The following is a 14,758-nucleotide window of genomic DNA, read 5'->3' on the forward strand; positions in this document are numbered from 1 at the left end:
AGTCTCCAGATCACAATCCAATTGAGAACCTTTGGGGACACCTAAAAAGACTCATTTCCAAGACTACCTGCTTCAATTACACCCAATTATTGGATCTCACTCAGGAGAAATGGAGCGCCATTCCCGTGGAAAGGTGTAGAAAGCTAATGCCGTCTATGCCATCAAGGATCAACAAAATCTTTGCGAATAAAAGCGGGCATACGGGGTATTATCCCCTTTAATCTAAATATAACATAAATATTTCACAATATTTCCAACATTTTAATTTTTTTTTTTAAATTTGTTAGGCACACCTATTAATGTGGCCAGCTAAATTTTGAGTATTTTGTGATATTTGCCAAAATTATATCAACCGTTATTATTTTTTTTAACTTTTTTTTGCTTTTATTATTCTAAGATATGTCTATTTTTGAATGCCAGTTGAGTTTTTAAAATATTTGAAAAAATATAGACGTTATCACCATTTTTTCACAAAAAATATTTCACACCTATTAATTTGACCATATGTGTATATATGAACATATAGTCTGTTTAAAACCCAATAATAATCTTATCTATGGCAAAACCTTAATCTTATAGATTACTTAACTTCGACATATGTACATATATACACATGTATAGAACTGATCTTTGAGCGCTTTGCATTTAGTTACTTCGCAAACTTTGACAATCAAAGGTGATTAAAATGTCGTTGATGGAAACGCTCTACGATGAAGAGCAAAAAATTTGGAGCGGACCCGAAAACACATTATTCACCGATCCACAAACATCTATAGGCGAAGTCATATATGAAGTGCTTAAAGAGAAGCCAAACAATAAGTTCCAGGTAGAGTTATATGAAAAGAGTTATATGATTTCATATTTTGTGAAATATGAAATCAGTTTTTCGAGCCTTCTTCTACAGATCATCCATGATGATGGCAAAATACTCACCAATGCGGATGCTTTGACAGCGGCTGTTAGCATAGCGCATTACCTGAAATCTGAGGGACTAACGCATCGGGATGTAGTTGGACTTATAGCTCGGAATAGCACACATGTTGCTCACGCTCTATTTGCATGCCTATTCAATGCCACGCCCTTTCATGCCGTTAATCCCATGTTGGAGAGGGAAGCAATAGTGTCGCTCTATGCGATAACAAAGCCAAAGATTATATTTTGTGATGGCAGAGATTACGAATTTTTGAAATTGATCTCCAAAGACTGGACGCCTAAGTTGATAACACTCAGCGAGCATATAGAGAATGTGACTGGGATAGAAGAGATATTGGATAAGACATTTAATGAAAATAATTATGAGTGAGTTGCAGAGTGAAATAGAGCTTTTTAATATAATACAAAAGTATTCTTATTTATTTCATAGACCCACCAAGTTGGTGCACGGTGCCGATCAAACCATGGCTATAGTCTGTTCCTCTGGCACTTCCGGCCTGCCCAAGGCTGTGACCATAACCAACTCCCAGCTACTGTTAATATCGCCGTGAGTACATTCTACTATATGTACTATACCTATATACCTATGTAGGCTACTTCTCTTCCAGGGTGAGTGGCTTAAATGATGTTGTATACACGACAGCCAGTTACGATTGGCTATCCGCTATAAAGAGTCTACTGAGCAGTACAGTGAACGAAGCGGATCGCGTGATTTATAGCCAGCCCTTCAGCGTGGAGTTGCTTCTGGAGATCGTAAAGAGATGGCAGGTGACCTACCTGTATGTCTCCCACTGGCAGTTCAATGCGCTCTTCAGCAGTCCCCTGGCCACTGCAGAGAATCTCTCCAATCTGCAGTTCATCCAGTACGCCGGGGGCTGGGTGTCAGCTGGTGTGGTGCAGGTCGCTCGGCGCATCCTCGAATCAACAATTTTTGTGTATGTGTATGGGACGACGGAAACGGACGGAATATCGGTTTGCCTAAATCCAGAAACGGAGAACTTGGTGGGGACTCTGCTGCCTGGCGTGCATGCACAGATCGTTGACGACGCAGGAGTTCCACTGGCACATAATGAAGTTGGCGAAATATTGATCAAGACGAATCAAAAGTGGAATGGGTATTATGGCAATCCTGAGCAAACAGCTGAAACACTCGATTCCCAGGGCTGGTTCCACATGGGCGACATGGGCTATTTCGATAAGGAAAATCGCCTCTATATGGTGGATCGCAAAAAGGATTTACTCAAATACCAATCAATGCATTACACGCCCAACGAGATCGAAAAGATCATCATCGAGCTGCCAGACGTGCAAGAGGTCTGCGTGGTTGGTATCAAGGATCCTTTATATGGCGATGCTGCTGGAGCTCTAATTGTTCGAAAGCCACAGAGTCTTCTAAGTGAAAAACAGGTCATAGACCATGTCGCTAAGCGAATTTCAGTGCAATACAAACAGCTGAACGCAGGCGTTTGTTTCGTGGATAAACTTCCAATTAACTTCAATGGAAAAGTGCTCCGAAATGAAGCTCGAGAATTATTTAACAACAAGAAAATGACAAAGGCAAAACTTTAAAAGTTATAGAAAAGTGCGGTAATAAAATTGTGCTAATAATTAATATTTGTTGTTTGCCAATGCCATTGCTCAATGTGCTGCTGTCTTACGAAATGCGAGAAAGAGCGAGAGAGAGAGAGCACAGTAAGTTGAAATAAAGCTTTTAATACAGATGTATGTATATTTGAGCTGCAGGCAGTCGCTGCTATGCGGTTGCTGGTATGTGTGAGAGAGCTTGGGTATTTAAATACTCACTCAATGGCAGCAATGCTTTTGATCCCGTTAGCATTGCAGATAGTGAGCGAATATTTTAAATGGCGAACGCAAGTAGGAGGGATATTATGAGAGCATTTAGTGTGAGCGCAGCTGCCCAAATGATCTCTCTTATACAATGCGTGTGTATGCAGAAATTAGTTATCGGAATGCACACATACAAGCCAATGCCTTTTAAGTGTATATTCTCTTAAATTTGCGCATTGCACTCGAAATTATAGTGTGGATTAATGAAGGCAAAAATCCTGCTCTTATAATAAAAAAAACCCTGACCACAAAAAAAGCTTTGTAAGTTTTATTTAAATATATGCATTCAAGCTAAGTGCATCATAAAAAGTAGTAGCTGAGGAAATTAGAAACAAAGAGTTTTCATTCGGATCAACTTTTGCAACGTTTCAATTGCTCTGGGTGAGATTCTCTCATATCCTCTCTTTTTCTCGTATATGAATGTATGTACATATATATTTTTTTTATATATAGTCTTCATCTAGCCATCGGCTGCATTTCATGTGAAATATGTATTACGAAGAGGAACAGAGCAATGGGAAATTCCCTGGCGGCGATTTATTAGTAAAAAATGTTTCGTGTTTGGCGTCTGCGCGTCGCATTGTTCGTCGTGTTGTGTTTACGTTGTAAGCTGTTGCTGTTGCTGCTGTAGCTGTAGCTGCGTTTGCCTTTTGGCCATGATAATTTAGATGCTGTTGTTGTGATAACAATACATATACACACACACACACACACACACACTTAGACACGCACGCCCTAGTCAGAGTCAAAGCTGGAGCTGGAGCTGAAGCTGAAGCTAAAGTTAAGGCTAAAGCCAAAAACTGCACGAACAAGTTCGATGTTGGCCCTCGTTTGGCGCGTCTCGAGGGGCTCGAGCGGGTTTGGTTTTGGGGCTCTGCTGCTCTTCGGCTCTTGCCTATCGCTGGCCTGCCAGTATTTATGGCCAATGTGAAAGTAACCTTGATTTATGGCACCCCATCAGGCCATCACCTCAAATAGGTTCAAATTATATAAATTGTGCCATACACACACACACACACACACACACACACACAAGGCTCGAGGCTAAAGGATTAGCTTGCTGCTAGCTAAGCTACATCTATTTGTCGCTAAGCTCCTGGCCCAACGAGCTGCGGATAAGGGCGGGCGGCGGGGCTTGTATTTTGCATAATTTGTTTGCCACTTTGGTACATCAAAGAATGCTGTTAATTAACTGAAAGCCAAAAATTTAATTCATACAAATAAATCAAATTTTAATACCAAATCACGATGAGCCAAAAACTAATGGAGTATACGAACTCAAACTCAGGCAAACTTGGAGCTATGCTGAACGCAGAACCAATTTTAATTATCTAAATAGAGAGGTTTTCAAATATTGGAATTGTCAGGTAAGTTTTAAGTATATATATCTAATAGGTGAAATTCTTTAAGTTCCTCTCGTTATACAAATCTTCAGCTGGGTGCCATGCTTCGTATATATCCTACCGTATTCAGTAATATAAGGCATATATATAGAGAAATTTTAAATAAATAATTTATGGAAATGGAACACTAAATGGGTTTGGTTCGCAACCAAAATTTTATATACATATGTATAAATTCATTTTCTATATGCATATTTATAATGAGAGCCCTTTGACAAAGATCTAATGCTGTGTGCATATACATATATGTATATGTACATATGTATGTATATAGAAGTGGATATTTGGAATTTTGTTTGCCCTTTGACAACTGTTTGCATTGGCATTCGAATTTCAATTTGGTGGTCAAAATTGCGATAGCCACAATATTTTTCTAACACTCGTGCGGTTTAAATTTATGCATGGACCGGCTCTCTAATACCATTTAGAATAACAGAAATAATTTATTATTTCTAACACTTTACAATTTCGCTTTATTTTCGGTTTAGTTTTTATTAACGTTGTTTTTGTTATCGTTAGTGTTGGCCGTGTTGTTCCTAGTGCAGGTTTTTAGTGTTATTTGGAATAACAACAAAAGCGAATTGTTTGTTTTTCATTTGGTCAGGCGGTAGTCCAGCGATAGGGCGGTTCGGGCCATTGTCCATGTTGGGCTGGAGGTCCGCGTGCGAGCGCGTTCGAGTGCATTTTGATTTGCACACTTATGCTAAAAACATGGAGCATACGCATTTATCCATTTATAAATAACTTACATTGAATCTCGCCGTAAAGCTTAACTAAAATTTTATTGGTCTGTTAAATCGAAAAGAACTAAGTTTGATATTAGATCAGAGCCTGGGATCATTCGGATTTGTGTGGCACACGCACGAGATATTTGAGAATTTTCATTAACACACTGGTAGTGCTCATCTTTTTCGCATACAATCGTTCACTGTTGCCATAATTCATAAGATCAATATGCACCTTATATATGAGATAGGTTATGGTGCAAAGACACATGATCACTATATAGACTGGCCAGTTTTCTATAACATCAAAAGGGGGAGGATACAGATCTAAATTCATATATTTCTTAAATGATTCTTACCCTTAAAGTTCATTACAGTAATAACTTCATGGCATGTTTTTATGGCACGGCGGTACCGTCTTTCGTCCTTCGGTTGCGGTGGAGGGGTCACGGGTGGTTTGTCTACCATTTTCACTTGTGTATGCTTATTTCTTTTCTGAAAGTTAACAAAAAATTAATACGATCCTCGTAGAGGATCTGTCTACTGTCTATGCGATTAACATACTGTAAACTCTTAACAGTACCCCTTACAGAGCGGTGCTCACCTCTACTATAGGGCGACTGACTGATGGTCTGCGACGTTTTTCGACAACCTCAAAATCGGAAGCATCTGATTCATCACTATTAATCAATTTACTGCTCTTCTGAGACTTTTTCTGTAGAATCGATGACATGTCAGAGGACAATTCGAAAGCCTTCACTGACGCCGTTTCAATATGTGGTTCAGCAGCTGGCTCGTTAGCCCTGAAATACTTTTTAGGTACGTGTACAGTTCTATTCCATGGGTTTACGTTTTGACTTCTTGCCATATTGCCCTCCATGCGGCTCGAGTCCTCCATTTGTTTTCCCTGATAGCATTCATTGTCGGCCAATATTTTCGATAACTGGAACAAATGGTTGTTGTTTGAGCCGTCGCATCGCTCCTGCAGATCAGGTAGAAGAAGCTCAGCTCTTACGACTCGGCCCCTTGGGATGCCAATGTCCTTTACCGTTAGTTCGCCAGCTGACGTTACTGTCACAGATCGAGCCGCACGTACCGTGTCCAAGCTGTGTACTTATATTAGATTATATCCAAGCAATACAATGTGGGTCAATACATACGAAGTATCCTCAAAACCCTTATTTCTGTAAATCTCGATGATCTCCGGCGAAGCGGGTGCGAGTCTATTATGTATTCTATGAAGGAATTCATAAGTGATCTAATTTACTGCCCCTGCAGGCGATACTCACTGTGCCTTAGACCACATAATAATTTGTCAAGATTAATAAAAAAATAAAAAAAAATAATAAAAAAAATTTGTATTGATTAATCGTAAGCAATGTTGCTTGTATGTTTTGGGGGAATGAATGAGTTGGTAAAATGCCTTGAAGTACTGCAAAGTAATTCAACTAAAAACCTAGTGTACTAGATCAACATTTTGTTTACTTTTGTTTAGAGTTTCGGTTGCTTAACAATGTTGTGATAGTATGTGCTCCATTTTTAGACAGACATTATAATAAAATATAATAAATACAAGGCCTGGAAATATTTTTAGTTCTGTTAATTTTGACTGTTAATGTTGATGTTAAACATCGTACAGCTCTTAGCACTGTTAATGGGGTTTCATTAATCTTAGTATCACAATTATTAAGCAAATATATATATATATATATATACATATATGAATTTATTATATTTTATATATAATATATATATATATATATATATATATATATATATATATATATATATATATATATCTATATATATATATAATATATCTATATTTATGTATATATAAGTTAAGTTTGCCAAACTGTACAAATTATACAATTTGTCCCTTTTGGGGATTTAGTTGGCAAATAACTGAGCGGAGATTGAAATGTTGCCACATGGCCGTTGGCTTTTTATAACGTTGTTGTTGTTGTTGCTGTTACCTTTCGAGCTGCGCAGGCGCAAAACCGCAGGCCATTTGCAGTACCCACTAACCGCTCACACACACACACACACACACACAAACATATATATATACACCTACACACACACATACGCACACCCCTCGAGAGATGCCCTTCTATGGACATTGCCTTATGCGATCTCGTCTCCTGCCACATTGTCCTTGCCGTTGCGCCGTCCCGCCGTCCCGCCGTCCCGCCGTCGCTTGTCCTCTGTCCTCGCTCATCAAAGCGGTAAGGTCCTGGGGCAACATTAGCAAACCGAAGCGTACGGCATCGCTGCTCCGTTTGTGCCCCTCCGGCGAGTCGAGTCGAGTCGAGTTTTTCACGCAGCGACGCTTTTTCGCCGTACAGTCAACGCCCGTTGCCAGCATCCGCAACTCCTTCAAGCCTGCAAGGGCGAACGAGTGGGCTGCCAGGAGTCTATACATAAGCCTTTGTATATAGCCAGCCTTTGTGAGTGTATGTATGTGCGTGTGTGTGTGTGTGTGTGTGTGTGCGACTATTCTCTTTGTAGCCGGCGGCCATTTCGTGCGGCGCAACTAAATGCACTTGTTGTTGTTGTTGTTGTTGCTGCTGCTTCCTTTTTTAGTTGCTGCTGCTGCTGCTTAGCCATTGCTTTGCCATTGCTGGCAGCTATTTGAGGCTGAAATGTGCGTGCCGCAGGCAACACGGCTACAACAGCAACAACAAGAGCTGCAGCTGACTGACTTCTACTTTGACTTTGAGTCGCTTGCCTTCTTTTATCGCTTGGCTTTAATTGACTTTAAAATTGCCAAAATAGTGCTAAATACAAAAAACACAAATACAGATATTTATAGAGAGAAAATATCTCCAAAGTCAATCAGAGTGAGTCAATTATTTAACACACACACACACAGAGAGATAACAAACAATTTGATTTTGTTGTGCAACTGACAGTTGCATAATTTCTGCATGAATGCCACTTTCAAATTCAATGCACACACAGATAGAGAAAGAGAGAGCGTGTGTGTGTGTGTGTGTGTGTGTGTGTGTGTGTGTGACTGTTAATTAAATTGTGTCTAAACGTGCGCCCGTCACTTGCTTTTGCGCTCGCCTCTGCGCTTGTTCAATGAAGCGCATAATTGCATAGAATATAGAAAAGTTGATAATGCATTTCATATTTCGCATACCTCTATACATACATACATACATCAACTGGCAGCCGCAACAAACCTCCCTGGAATGACGTAAACGGATTCAACTTAAGTTCAGCTCTGCGAAAGTTAAGCACATTGAGCTCGGAATGCGCATGAAACAGTTGTGCATATTGGGTATATTAGTGTTGGAAAAGGAGTTGGGAGAGTGGAAGAAAAGTTTAACTTTACTGAAAATAGATATATCAAACTTAGGCTTTGGAAATTTCCATTAAAAACTTAAACTTATCCAACATTATTTGTGATCTTAAGAGTTTTCACTGTAAGTCAACAACATTTAGATTGAAATTTAATATAGACTTAAGTGAAATAGTATTGTGAAACGTTAAATTTTTTGCCGAAGTTCAGTTTTGTTGCACTTTTACTTACTTGAGAACTCAATGCAATTCCCTATCAAAATCCATGTCTGATCTTGAATCATTTTTGGACCAATAGATAAAACAATCATTTCAAGACCTTTCTAACACTGTTTTTCTGAGCAGGCTCCCACATTAAAATCTGTTACAAGGCAAGTCTCTTTTAAATAACTATCACTCGAGAGTGGACGCAATATATCATGCAGTTCGCTCTGATTTTCCGCCTCTCAATACAGGGTAGCGCTTCGTCGATCAGCTTTTTAAGTTGCTGCAAAACTTGGGGCGCAGCATCTTGGCAAGGAATGGTGCACGGAAACGCCGGCATAGCTTCCGTTTATCCGTTTGCTTTAGATTCGTGGTTAGGCGGCCGGCAGAGGGGCGTTTTGTGGGCAGAGGAGGCGTGGCAGGAAAAGCATTTCAATGCGGCGTTAGGCTGAACAAAAGCAACAACGCGCTGTGCTACAGCAATGTGGCAAACGGGAAATTAAACGTTGCGGTTCTTGCTGGAGTTGTTGTTGCTGCTGCTGCTGCTGTTGCTGTTGTTGTTGTTGCCGCCAATGCGGCGTATGTGGAATATTATTGGCACACAGCGCACAGTGCGACAATGGCAGATGTTGTTGCAGCTATTGTTGGCTGCTTTTCATACAGCTATGCAATTATGTATGAGCAGCGACTACTGATAACAGCAGCAGCAGCAACAGCAACACCAGCAACAGCAGCAACAGCAGCAGCAGCAGCAGCAACACCAACACGATGTTGGCAACAAATAACAACGCATAACAACTGCCATTTGGTCATTAAGTGTCGTTTTTATGGCCATCTCCCTGAGTTGGTATTAAGTGCAATGCGAGTTATCTTCAAGCCACTAAATTGCCGTCAGATAAACGCGTTGCGAGCCAAAAGTTGGCCAAAACCAATTGGCTTAAAAGCACAAAACCAAATGTGCGAAACTAGATATGCGCCACGATGTTATGCCCAAAAGAAAATTTTAATTAAATGTCGCCGCTAACGATACGGTAATTCGAGCTGCTACGAAATCTACAGACACATTCATTCAAGCAGCAGCAGCAGCAGCAGCAGCAGTTGCGGTTGCAGCCGTTGCAGCATCAGCAATATTTTTGGCTATACGAAAATGATTTTGGCTGCCGGCGAGGGGCTCAATTTATCATAAGCTATTGCAGCACTGCCTAACGTCCCCTTCCCCTTCCCCTTCCCCTAGTGCTCGGTGCGACCAGCTCGTTGTGTCAGGTAGCACACATGTCAAGCGCTCGAATTGCACCCAATACCGTTTGGAATTGCATTTGCAATGTGTCAGCAACATTTTTCGTTTCTGATGGCTAATTTATTGGCCATAAATAACAAGTGGGGCTTATTGTGCGGCATATTTAATTTGGGCCGCATTTCTATGTAAACAGCCAAAGAATGGAGAAAGAAGCCCAGGCACAGGTAGCGCTTGAGGACAACAGCAACAGCAGCAGCAGCCGCAGCCGCAGCCGCAGCAGCATAAGTCTCTGTTCTGGCTTTGGCGTTTATGTGGCAGGCATTACTGTACGAAGAGTTACCCACACGCCAAGTTCAAAAATTCATCATTGTTGGCTGCATTGTTGCGCCGCTACGTTTCGTACAGCGCTGCCCTCCATCTCCTGCTGCCTTCTGCGCCGCTGTCGGTCTCTGTGCCTCAGCCTGCAACAAGCCGCAAACGAAACTGACGCTGATGCCCGGCAGCTACTTTTGGGATGAAATATTATAATTACAAGCGAATAGCCCGCGGCCAAGGAGCAGCAGCAGGAGTAACAAGGGGCAAGCACAGATGCCAGGCAGCAGGCGGCAGCAGGAGACCCAAATCAGACCAGGCCCGACCAGACCGAACCGAGCTGAGCGCTCGAGCCGCAGCCAGTTTGAGTATAGCCGCAGGCTCGCTTGCTCGCAACATGTTCGTGCACAGCAGGCAGAGAGGGAGAGAGAGTATGTGAGAGAGAGAGAGAGTGGCATGGAGACAACTTCGTTGTGTTTACATATGTGTGAGCTCTGTTCGCTCTGCTCTGCTCGGGCTCAGCTGCGCTGCTGTTGCTGCCGGCATTCGTGATAATTTAGATGCGTTTGCAGTGATAAGACTTGAAACTGGTTTGATGTGCGGAGCAGCATGTTTGATGCCAACTGATGGACGCCTCATCGACTGCAGTTTGGGTTAGCGAATGGGTGCGAGCGAGAGGGAGAGGGAGAGCCAAACATGGCGCACAACTGTTGTGCGTGGGTTGGCTGGCTGGCTCGAGACAAAGGACAAACAGCGAGAGAGATAGATGGCAGTGGATAGGCAGAGCGAAAGAGAGAGCGACAGATAGAGAGAGAGAGAGAGAGAGAGTGGGAGCTAGCATAAGCCGTTATTAATTGCAACTTAATTGCTTCTAGCTATTTATTAGGTTTTTGTTTAATTTATAAGGCGGACATCTATAGACACATGAGTACATAATATTATTTGTACATTTGCTTCTGTATGTGTGTGTGTGTGTGCGTGTTTGTTTTTGTATTTTACTCGTTTTCATTTCAATTTACTGCATGTCAAGCACAAAAGAACACACATACATATGTGTGAGTATCTCTGTGTGTGTGTGTGAGCTTTCCTCATTTTACATAGCTGTCAGTTTTATTGAAAATTAGCCTCCAGTTAATTTTGTATACCATTAAATTTATACATGTTTGGCCCCGCTGCCTTTCTCTCCCCCCTCTCCCCCCTCTCTCTCACCCTCTCTCTCAAGCTGTCTCCCTGGGTCTGCTGTGTGTGTGTGTGTGTGTGTGTGTATCGGTCGCCTGGCGATCCAAAAAGTAATGCATGCAGATTATAACTTAAATATGAAATGTCACGCATTGACAGGCAGTTTTGAAAACTGTGCAACAACAACAACAACAACAACAACAACAGCAACAACAGTAACAAGAATACATTAATACACCAACAAGTTTTACACCTTCGGGGCAGTTGCGCCGCTGCCACTCCGTTTATGAGGCATTGCCACAGCCAAAGTCACAGCCACAGTCCCAGTTCGAGTCCGAGTCCAAGTCCGAGTCCGAGTGGATACTGTGCCACCACAGCACCACCACCACCAGCATCATCTGAGCAGCCAACCACAAAAGGCGGCCTCCCATCACAAAGACAAATTTATGACACTGCAACATATCCATTATAAAGAATAACATCTGAGGCATAACAGTGCAATAATTGGGGTATGCCGATCTTATATAGACGTATTTTTTCTCTAAGTTCAGCTTATTCACCAAGTTTGAATTATTCAAATGAGAAATTATTGATACAGGGTATGCCTTAGTCGAGCTCTTGGCGTGCCCGGCAACTTGTAGTATTTGCTTTGAGGCGAAAGTGTGCGCTTTGGGATGTGGTTATTCAGGGCAAGATATGATAAGGGTCATGCAACTCTGACCAGCCTACCGAGGTGTGCATCAATTGTTGTTGTTGTTGTTGTTGTTGTTGTTGTTGCTGTTGCTGTTGCTGTTGTGCTGAACCCGAGCCCCCGTGCCCGACTGCTTGTATGTAATCAGGGCATGTAGTTTCTTTTAACTGGTTTCCCCGCCGGCTGGCGTATACGAAATTTGTCAAACTGTTAAGGAAGCCAAAGTCTTGCTGGATTGGATAAGTGGATCCACGCGGTTCTCTTAGCCTCTGATACAGATCCTCTTGAATATCGGATCAAATATAGGATAGATGTACGGGCACTGATATGACTTGTACATTACACGGAAATAAATCTTCGAATCTCGATGGACGAATGGATAGTAGTAGCAAATTAGGCTGCGACCATCACGGAACCTGTCGAGCATATTTTAGTTAGGATTAGAATATGAATATGAAACTCAGCCAGCCGCCTCTCACTCACTTCGCGATGGAGCAGCCCATCACTTGGATGCTCGGATTGACCATATTGAAGAAGCTATTAGATTGGCCAGCCAATTCATAGTACGTTCGATTGTCCACCTCAATCCGCTTGGGGAACTTCAGATCAATGTGCGCCTCATACCAGTGGCTCAGGGCGTACGGTATAAAGTTTCTCGAATAAGTGTTGGAATAAAAAAAACTATTTCGTGATAAATTGATCAAATAATAAAAAAAAGGCTTCTCTGAAGTTGAATTGGAACGCATTAGATTCGCATGCAAGTTCCCCTGGGTGTCACACATGATGCCCTTATGGCAGAACGAATGATGACGGCTGGCATAGAGAGCCAGTTTATTATTCCACTCGATTTGCAGCATATCGCAGATATTGAGCTTGATGGCCAAACGATTGCGCAGCCCATTGTGGCCGTGGAGCAATAGCTCTCGGAATTCTTTATTCTCATCATTGTCATCGGTGGCTAAATTGTAGTGCTGTGTTATGGCATCACATTTCGGTATGTATCCTTGGCACTTTATAACGCCTGCGCAATTGTAAACACAACTCTGATTTTCGGGTACTTTCAAATATCTTAGTTGCGGGTCTACGACTCGTTGCGCCAAACAGATTAAGGCCAACGATAGGAGCCACAATACCAACATATTTGCAGTTTAGTAAAGTTTTTTTTTTTTGAATGTATATGTGTATGTGTGTGTTTGTGTAATGTTTGAGGTAGTTTGAGAAAAATTGATTGTAAATAAATGTGTCTCTGGTTTTTAAGATCAAAGTTGCCTTTGACTCATGCTTCATATATTCATATATTAATTTGTATTCCCTTTTTGGTAATATTCAAGTAATCTGCTATTCTCTTCTCTATATTATATCAACTTGATATCTTTGACTTATCAAAGAAAGATCTACTTTTCATTAATCTGAATTATATTTCATTTGTTGTGATTAAAGTACATATTCCATTCTACTTCTTAGCGAAATATATTCATTCTTCAAATCATGCTTAATTTAAGCATATGCTGTTTCTCTTCTTATCTTAAGTTAATCTATATTTATCGATCTATTCATTCTTCGATTCATGCTTACTTTGGGCATATTTTCTTTCTTTTCGTTACCTTAAATTTATATTTATCGATCTATTCATTCTGCGAATCATGCTTACTTTGGGCATATGTTGTTTCTTTTCTCTTGAGTTTATCTATATTGTTTTTCAAGTTACTTTTTCAGTTTTATCATATCAATTTTTGTCATTATCATCTTTAGTAATTTCTTATTCTCTTCATATGCCAATCATTTCAAAGTTTATTTATGGCTGCAGTGGGATATGAAACCATTATAGTATAGTCATTATTTACATTTAAATCTGCCTAGTTTCTCTAGTTTATTTTGTTGCCTCTACTTCGTGGCGGCGCCTTTTGCTGAGCTGCCTGCCACGCGACTTTTGCTACTGTTCAATTGTAAAGCTTGTTTTTCACACGGTTTTCTTTTCTGTCTCTTTCGTTTGCTTTTTCCCATTTTTTTCACTTTTTTTTCTTTTTTGCTGTTGGCCGTTGACAGGTGCCTAAAATGCATTTGCAGCATTTTTCAGCGCGTGAATTTTGCACTTCACACGCTGTGTGTGGGTGCGTTTGTGTGAGTGTGTGTGTGTGTGTGTGTGTGTGTGTGTGTACAGCACATGTCTGCAAATTGCTTTACTAACTGACTGACTGACTCCGACTGCTAACTGAATCGACAGTTTTGGCTACTGTTGGTGTTGCTGTTGTTGTTATTGTTGTTGTTGCTGCTGCTGCTGTTGGCAGCTCTTGGCTGCTGTTTGGTTTATGTCTGCCAAAGTGTTGAGTGTGTGTGTGCGGGTGTGAGTGCGAGTGTGAATATAACTGCATTAATGTGAGCTTATGCTTCGCCGAGTTCGCCACCAATTCACAATAGAGCATGTTGCTGTTGTTGCTGTTGTTGTTGTTGTCATAATATTACAGGTAGACAACTACCTGGCCATATCATGTATGTATGTATGTATGCGTGCACACGTGTCTATAGCCTCTGCCGCTGTTCTCCCGTTACAGTTTCGCCCGTTTAACGCTACAATTAAACAAACAGCCGCGTGCAACATAAACACATACACAAACACACACACACACACACACACAGGCACTCACACCTGCTCAGGCGAAAATACTTTATTGCCATATGGTCTGCGCACAGCATGTGCTGGCTATGATGGATGGCCGAAGAGGCTGCAGCGGGGGGAGGGGCAGGGGCAGTGGCGGTGCGTATCCTGGGTGGCCTATTAAGTGATTTTAACACTTTGCGCATGAAAATTGCAAAAAGGCAACGCCGTTGATAATTATCCCTTAATTGTTTAATGAGCAGCACTTGAGCAGTGCGCGCAGCAACAACAACAACAACAACAACAACCACACAGCCACCA

The 14,758-nt window shown here is 41.4% G+C and overlaps 3 protein-coding genes across 4 annotated transcripts; 1 reads left to right on the forward strand and 2 right to left on the reverse strand.

Moving 5' to 3' along the window:
- The first annotated feature begins 653 nt into the window (after positions 1-653).
- Positions 654-2,514, forward strand: LOC108652762 (uncharacterized). Its single transcript, XM_018102958.3, has 4 exons — positions 654-826; positions 905-1,299; positions 1,364-1,480; positions 1,542-2,514. The coding sequence occupies exons 1-4, from the start codon at positions 686-688 to the stop codon at positions 2,500-2,502; spliced, it is 1,614 nt and encodes a 537-aa protein (XP_017958447.1). The 5' UTR covers positions 654-685; the 3' UTR covers positions 2,503-2,514.
- A 2,433-nt stretch (positions 2,515-4,947) lies between these two features.
- LOC108653027 (uncharacterized) lies at positions 4,948-6,358 on the reverse strand. Of its 2 annotated transcripts, none has more exons than XM_018103301.3 (5): positions 6,199-6,358; positions 6,070-6,144; positions 5,514-6,015; positions 5,269-5,404; positions 4,948-5,206 (listed from the first exon to the last, which is right to left on the reverse strand). In XM_018103301.3, the coding sequence occupies exons 1-5, from the start codon at positions 6,213-6,215 to the stop codon at positions 5,022-5,024; spliced, it is 915 nt and encodes a 304-aa protein (XP_017958790.1). In that variant the 5' UTR covers positions 6,216-6,358; the 3' UTR covers positions 4,948-5,021. The 2 variants fall into 2 exon arrangements, with proteins under 2 accessions (XP_017958790.1, XP_017958791.1); XM_018103302.3 differs by having other exon boundaries at positions 6,070-6,132; positions 6,199-6,324.
- Positions 6,359-11,274: 4,916 nt separating this feature from the next.
- On the reverse strand, positions 11,275-13,034 carry LOC149091037 (uncharacterized). The gene is made up of 2 exons (XM_089262192.1): positions 12,325-13,034; positions 11,275-12,257 (listed from the first exon to the last, which is right to left on the reverse strand). Exons 1-2 carry the CDS (start codon positions 12,978-12,980, stop codon positions 12,104-12,106), a joined length of 810 nt encoding a protein of 269 aa, XP_089118318.1. The 5' UTR covers positions 12,981-13,034; the 3' UTR covers positions 11,275-12,103.
- Between the last annotated feature and the right edge of the window lie 1,724 nt (positions 13,035-14,758).

Source organism: Drosophila navojoa, chromosome 5, assembly GCF_054131105.1.
Source record: "Drosophila navojoa isolate 15081-1374.11 chromosome 5, UAZ_NAV_1.0, whole genome shotgun sequence".
Lineage (NCBI taxonomy): Eukaryota > Metazoa > Arthropoda > Insecta > Diptera > Drosophilidae > Drosophila > Drosophila navojoa.

What these genes read in the sequence shown, in the direction of transcription:
- LOC108652762 (XM_018102958.3), top strand. Translation starts at nt 686, where the DNA reads ATGTCGTTGATGGAAACGCTCTACGATGAAGAGCAAAAAATTTGGAGC. An exon ending in AGCCAAACAATAAGTTCCAG is followed by an intron (nt 827 to 904) that starts GTAGAGTTATAT and finishes CTTCTTCTACAG; the next exon opens with ATCATCCATGATGATGGCAA. An exon ending in CAGCTACTGTTAATATCGCC is followed by an intron (nt 1,481 to 1,541) that starts GTGAGTACATTC and finishes CTTCTCTTCCAG; the next exon opens with GGTGAGTGGCTTAAATGATG.
- LOC108653027 (XM_018103301.3), bottom strand. An exon ending in AAGGGTTTTGAGGATACTTC is followed by an intron (nt 6,016 to 6,069) that starts GTATGTATTGAC and finishes ATAAGTACACAG; the next exon opens with CTTGGACACGGTACGTGCGG. An exon ending in TCAGTCGCCCTATAGTAGAG is followed by an intron (nt 5,405 to 5,513) that starts GTGAGCACCGCT and finishes GTTAACTTTCAG; the next exon opens with AAAAGAAATAAGCATACACA.
- LOC149091037 (XM_089262192.1), bottom strand. Translation starts at nt 12,980, where the DNA reads ATGTTGGTATTGTGGCTCCTATCGTTGGCCTTAATCTGTTTGGCGCAA. An exon ending in ATGGGCTGCTCCATCGCGAA is followed by an intron (nt 12,258 to 12,324) that starts GTGAGTGAGAGG and finishes TATGCTCGACAG; the next exon opens with GTTCCGTGATGGTCGCAGCC.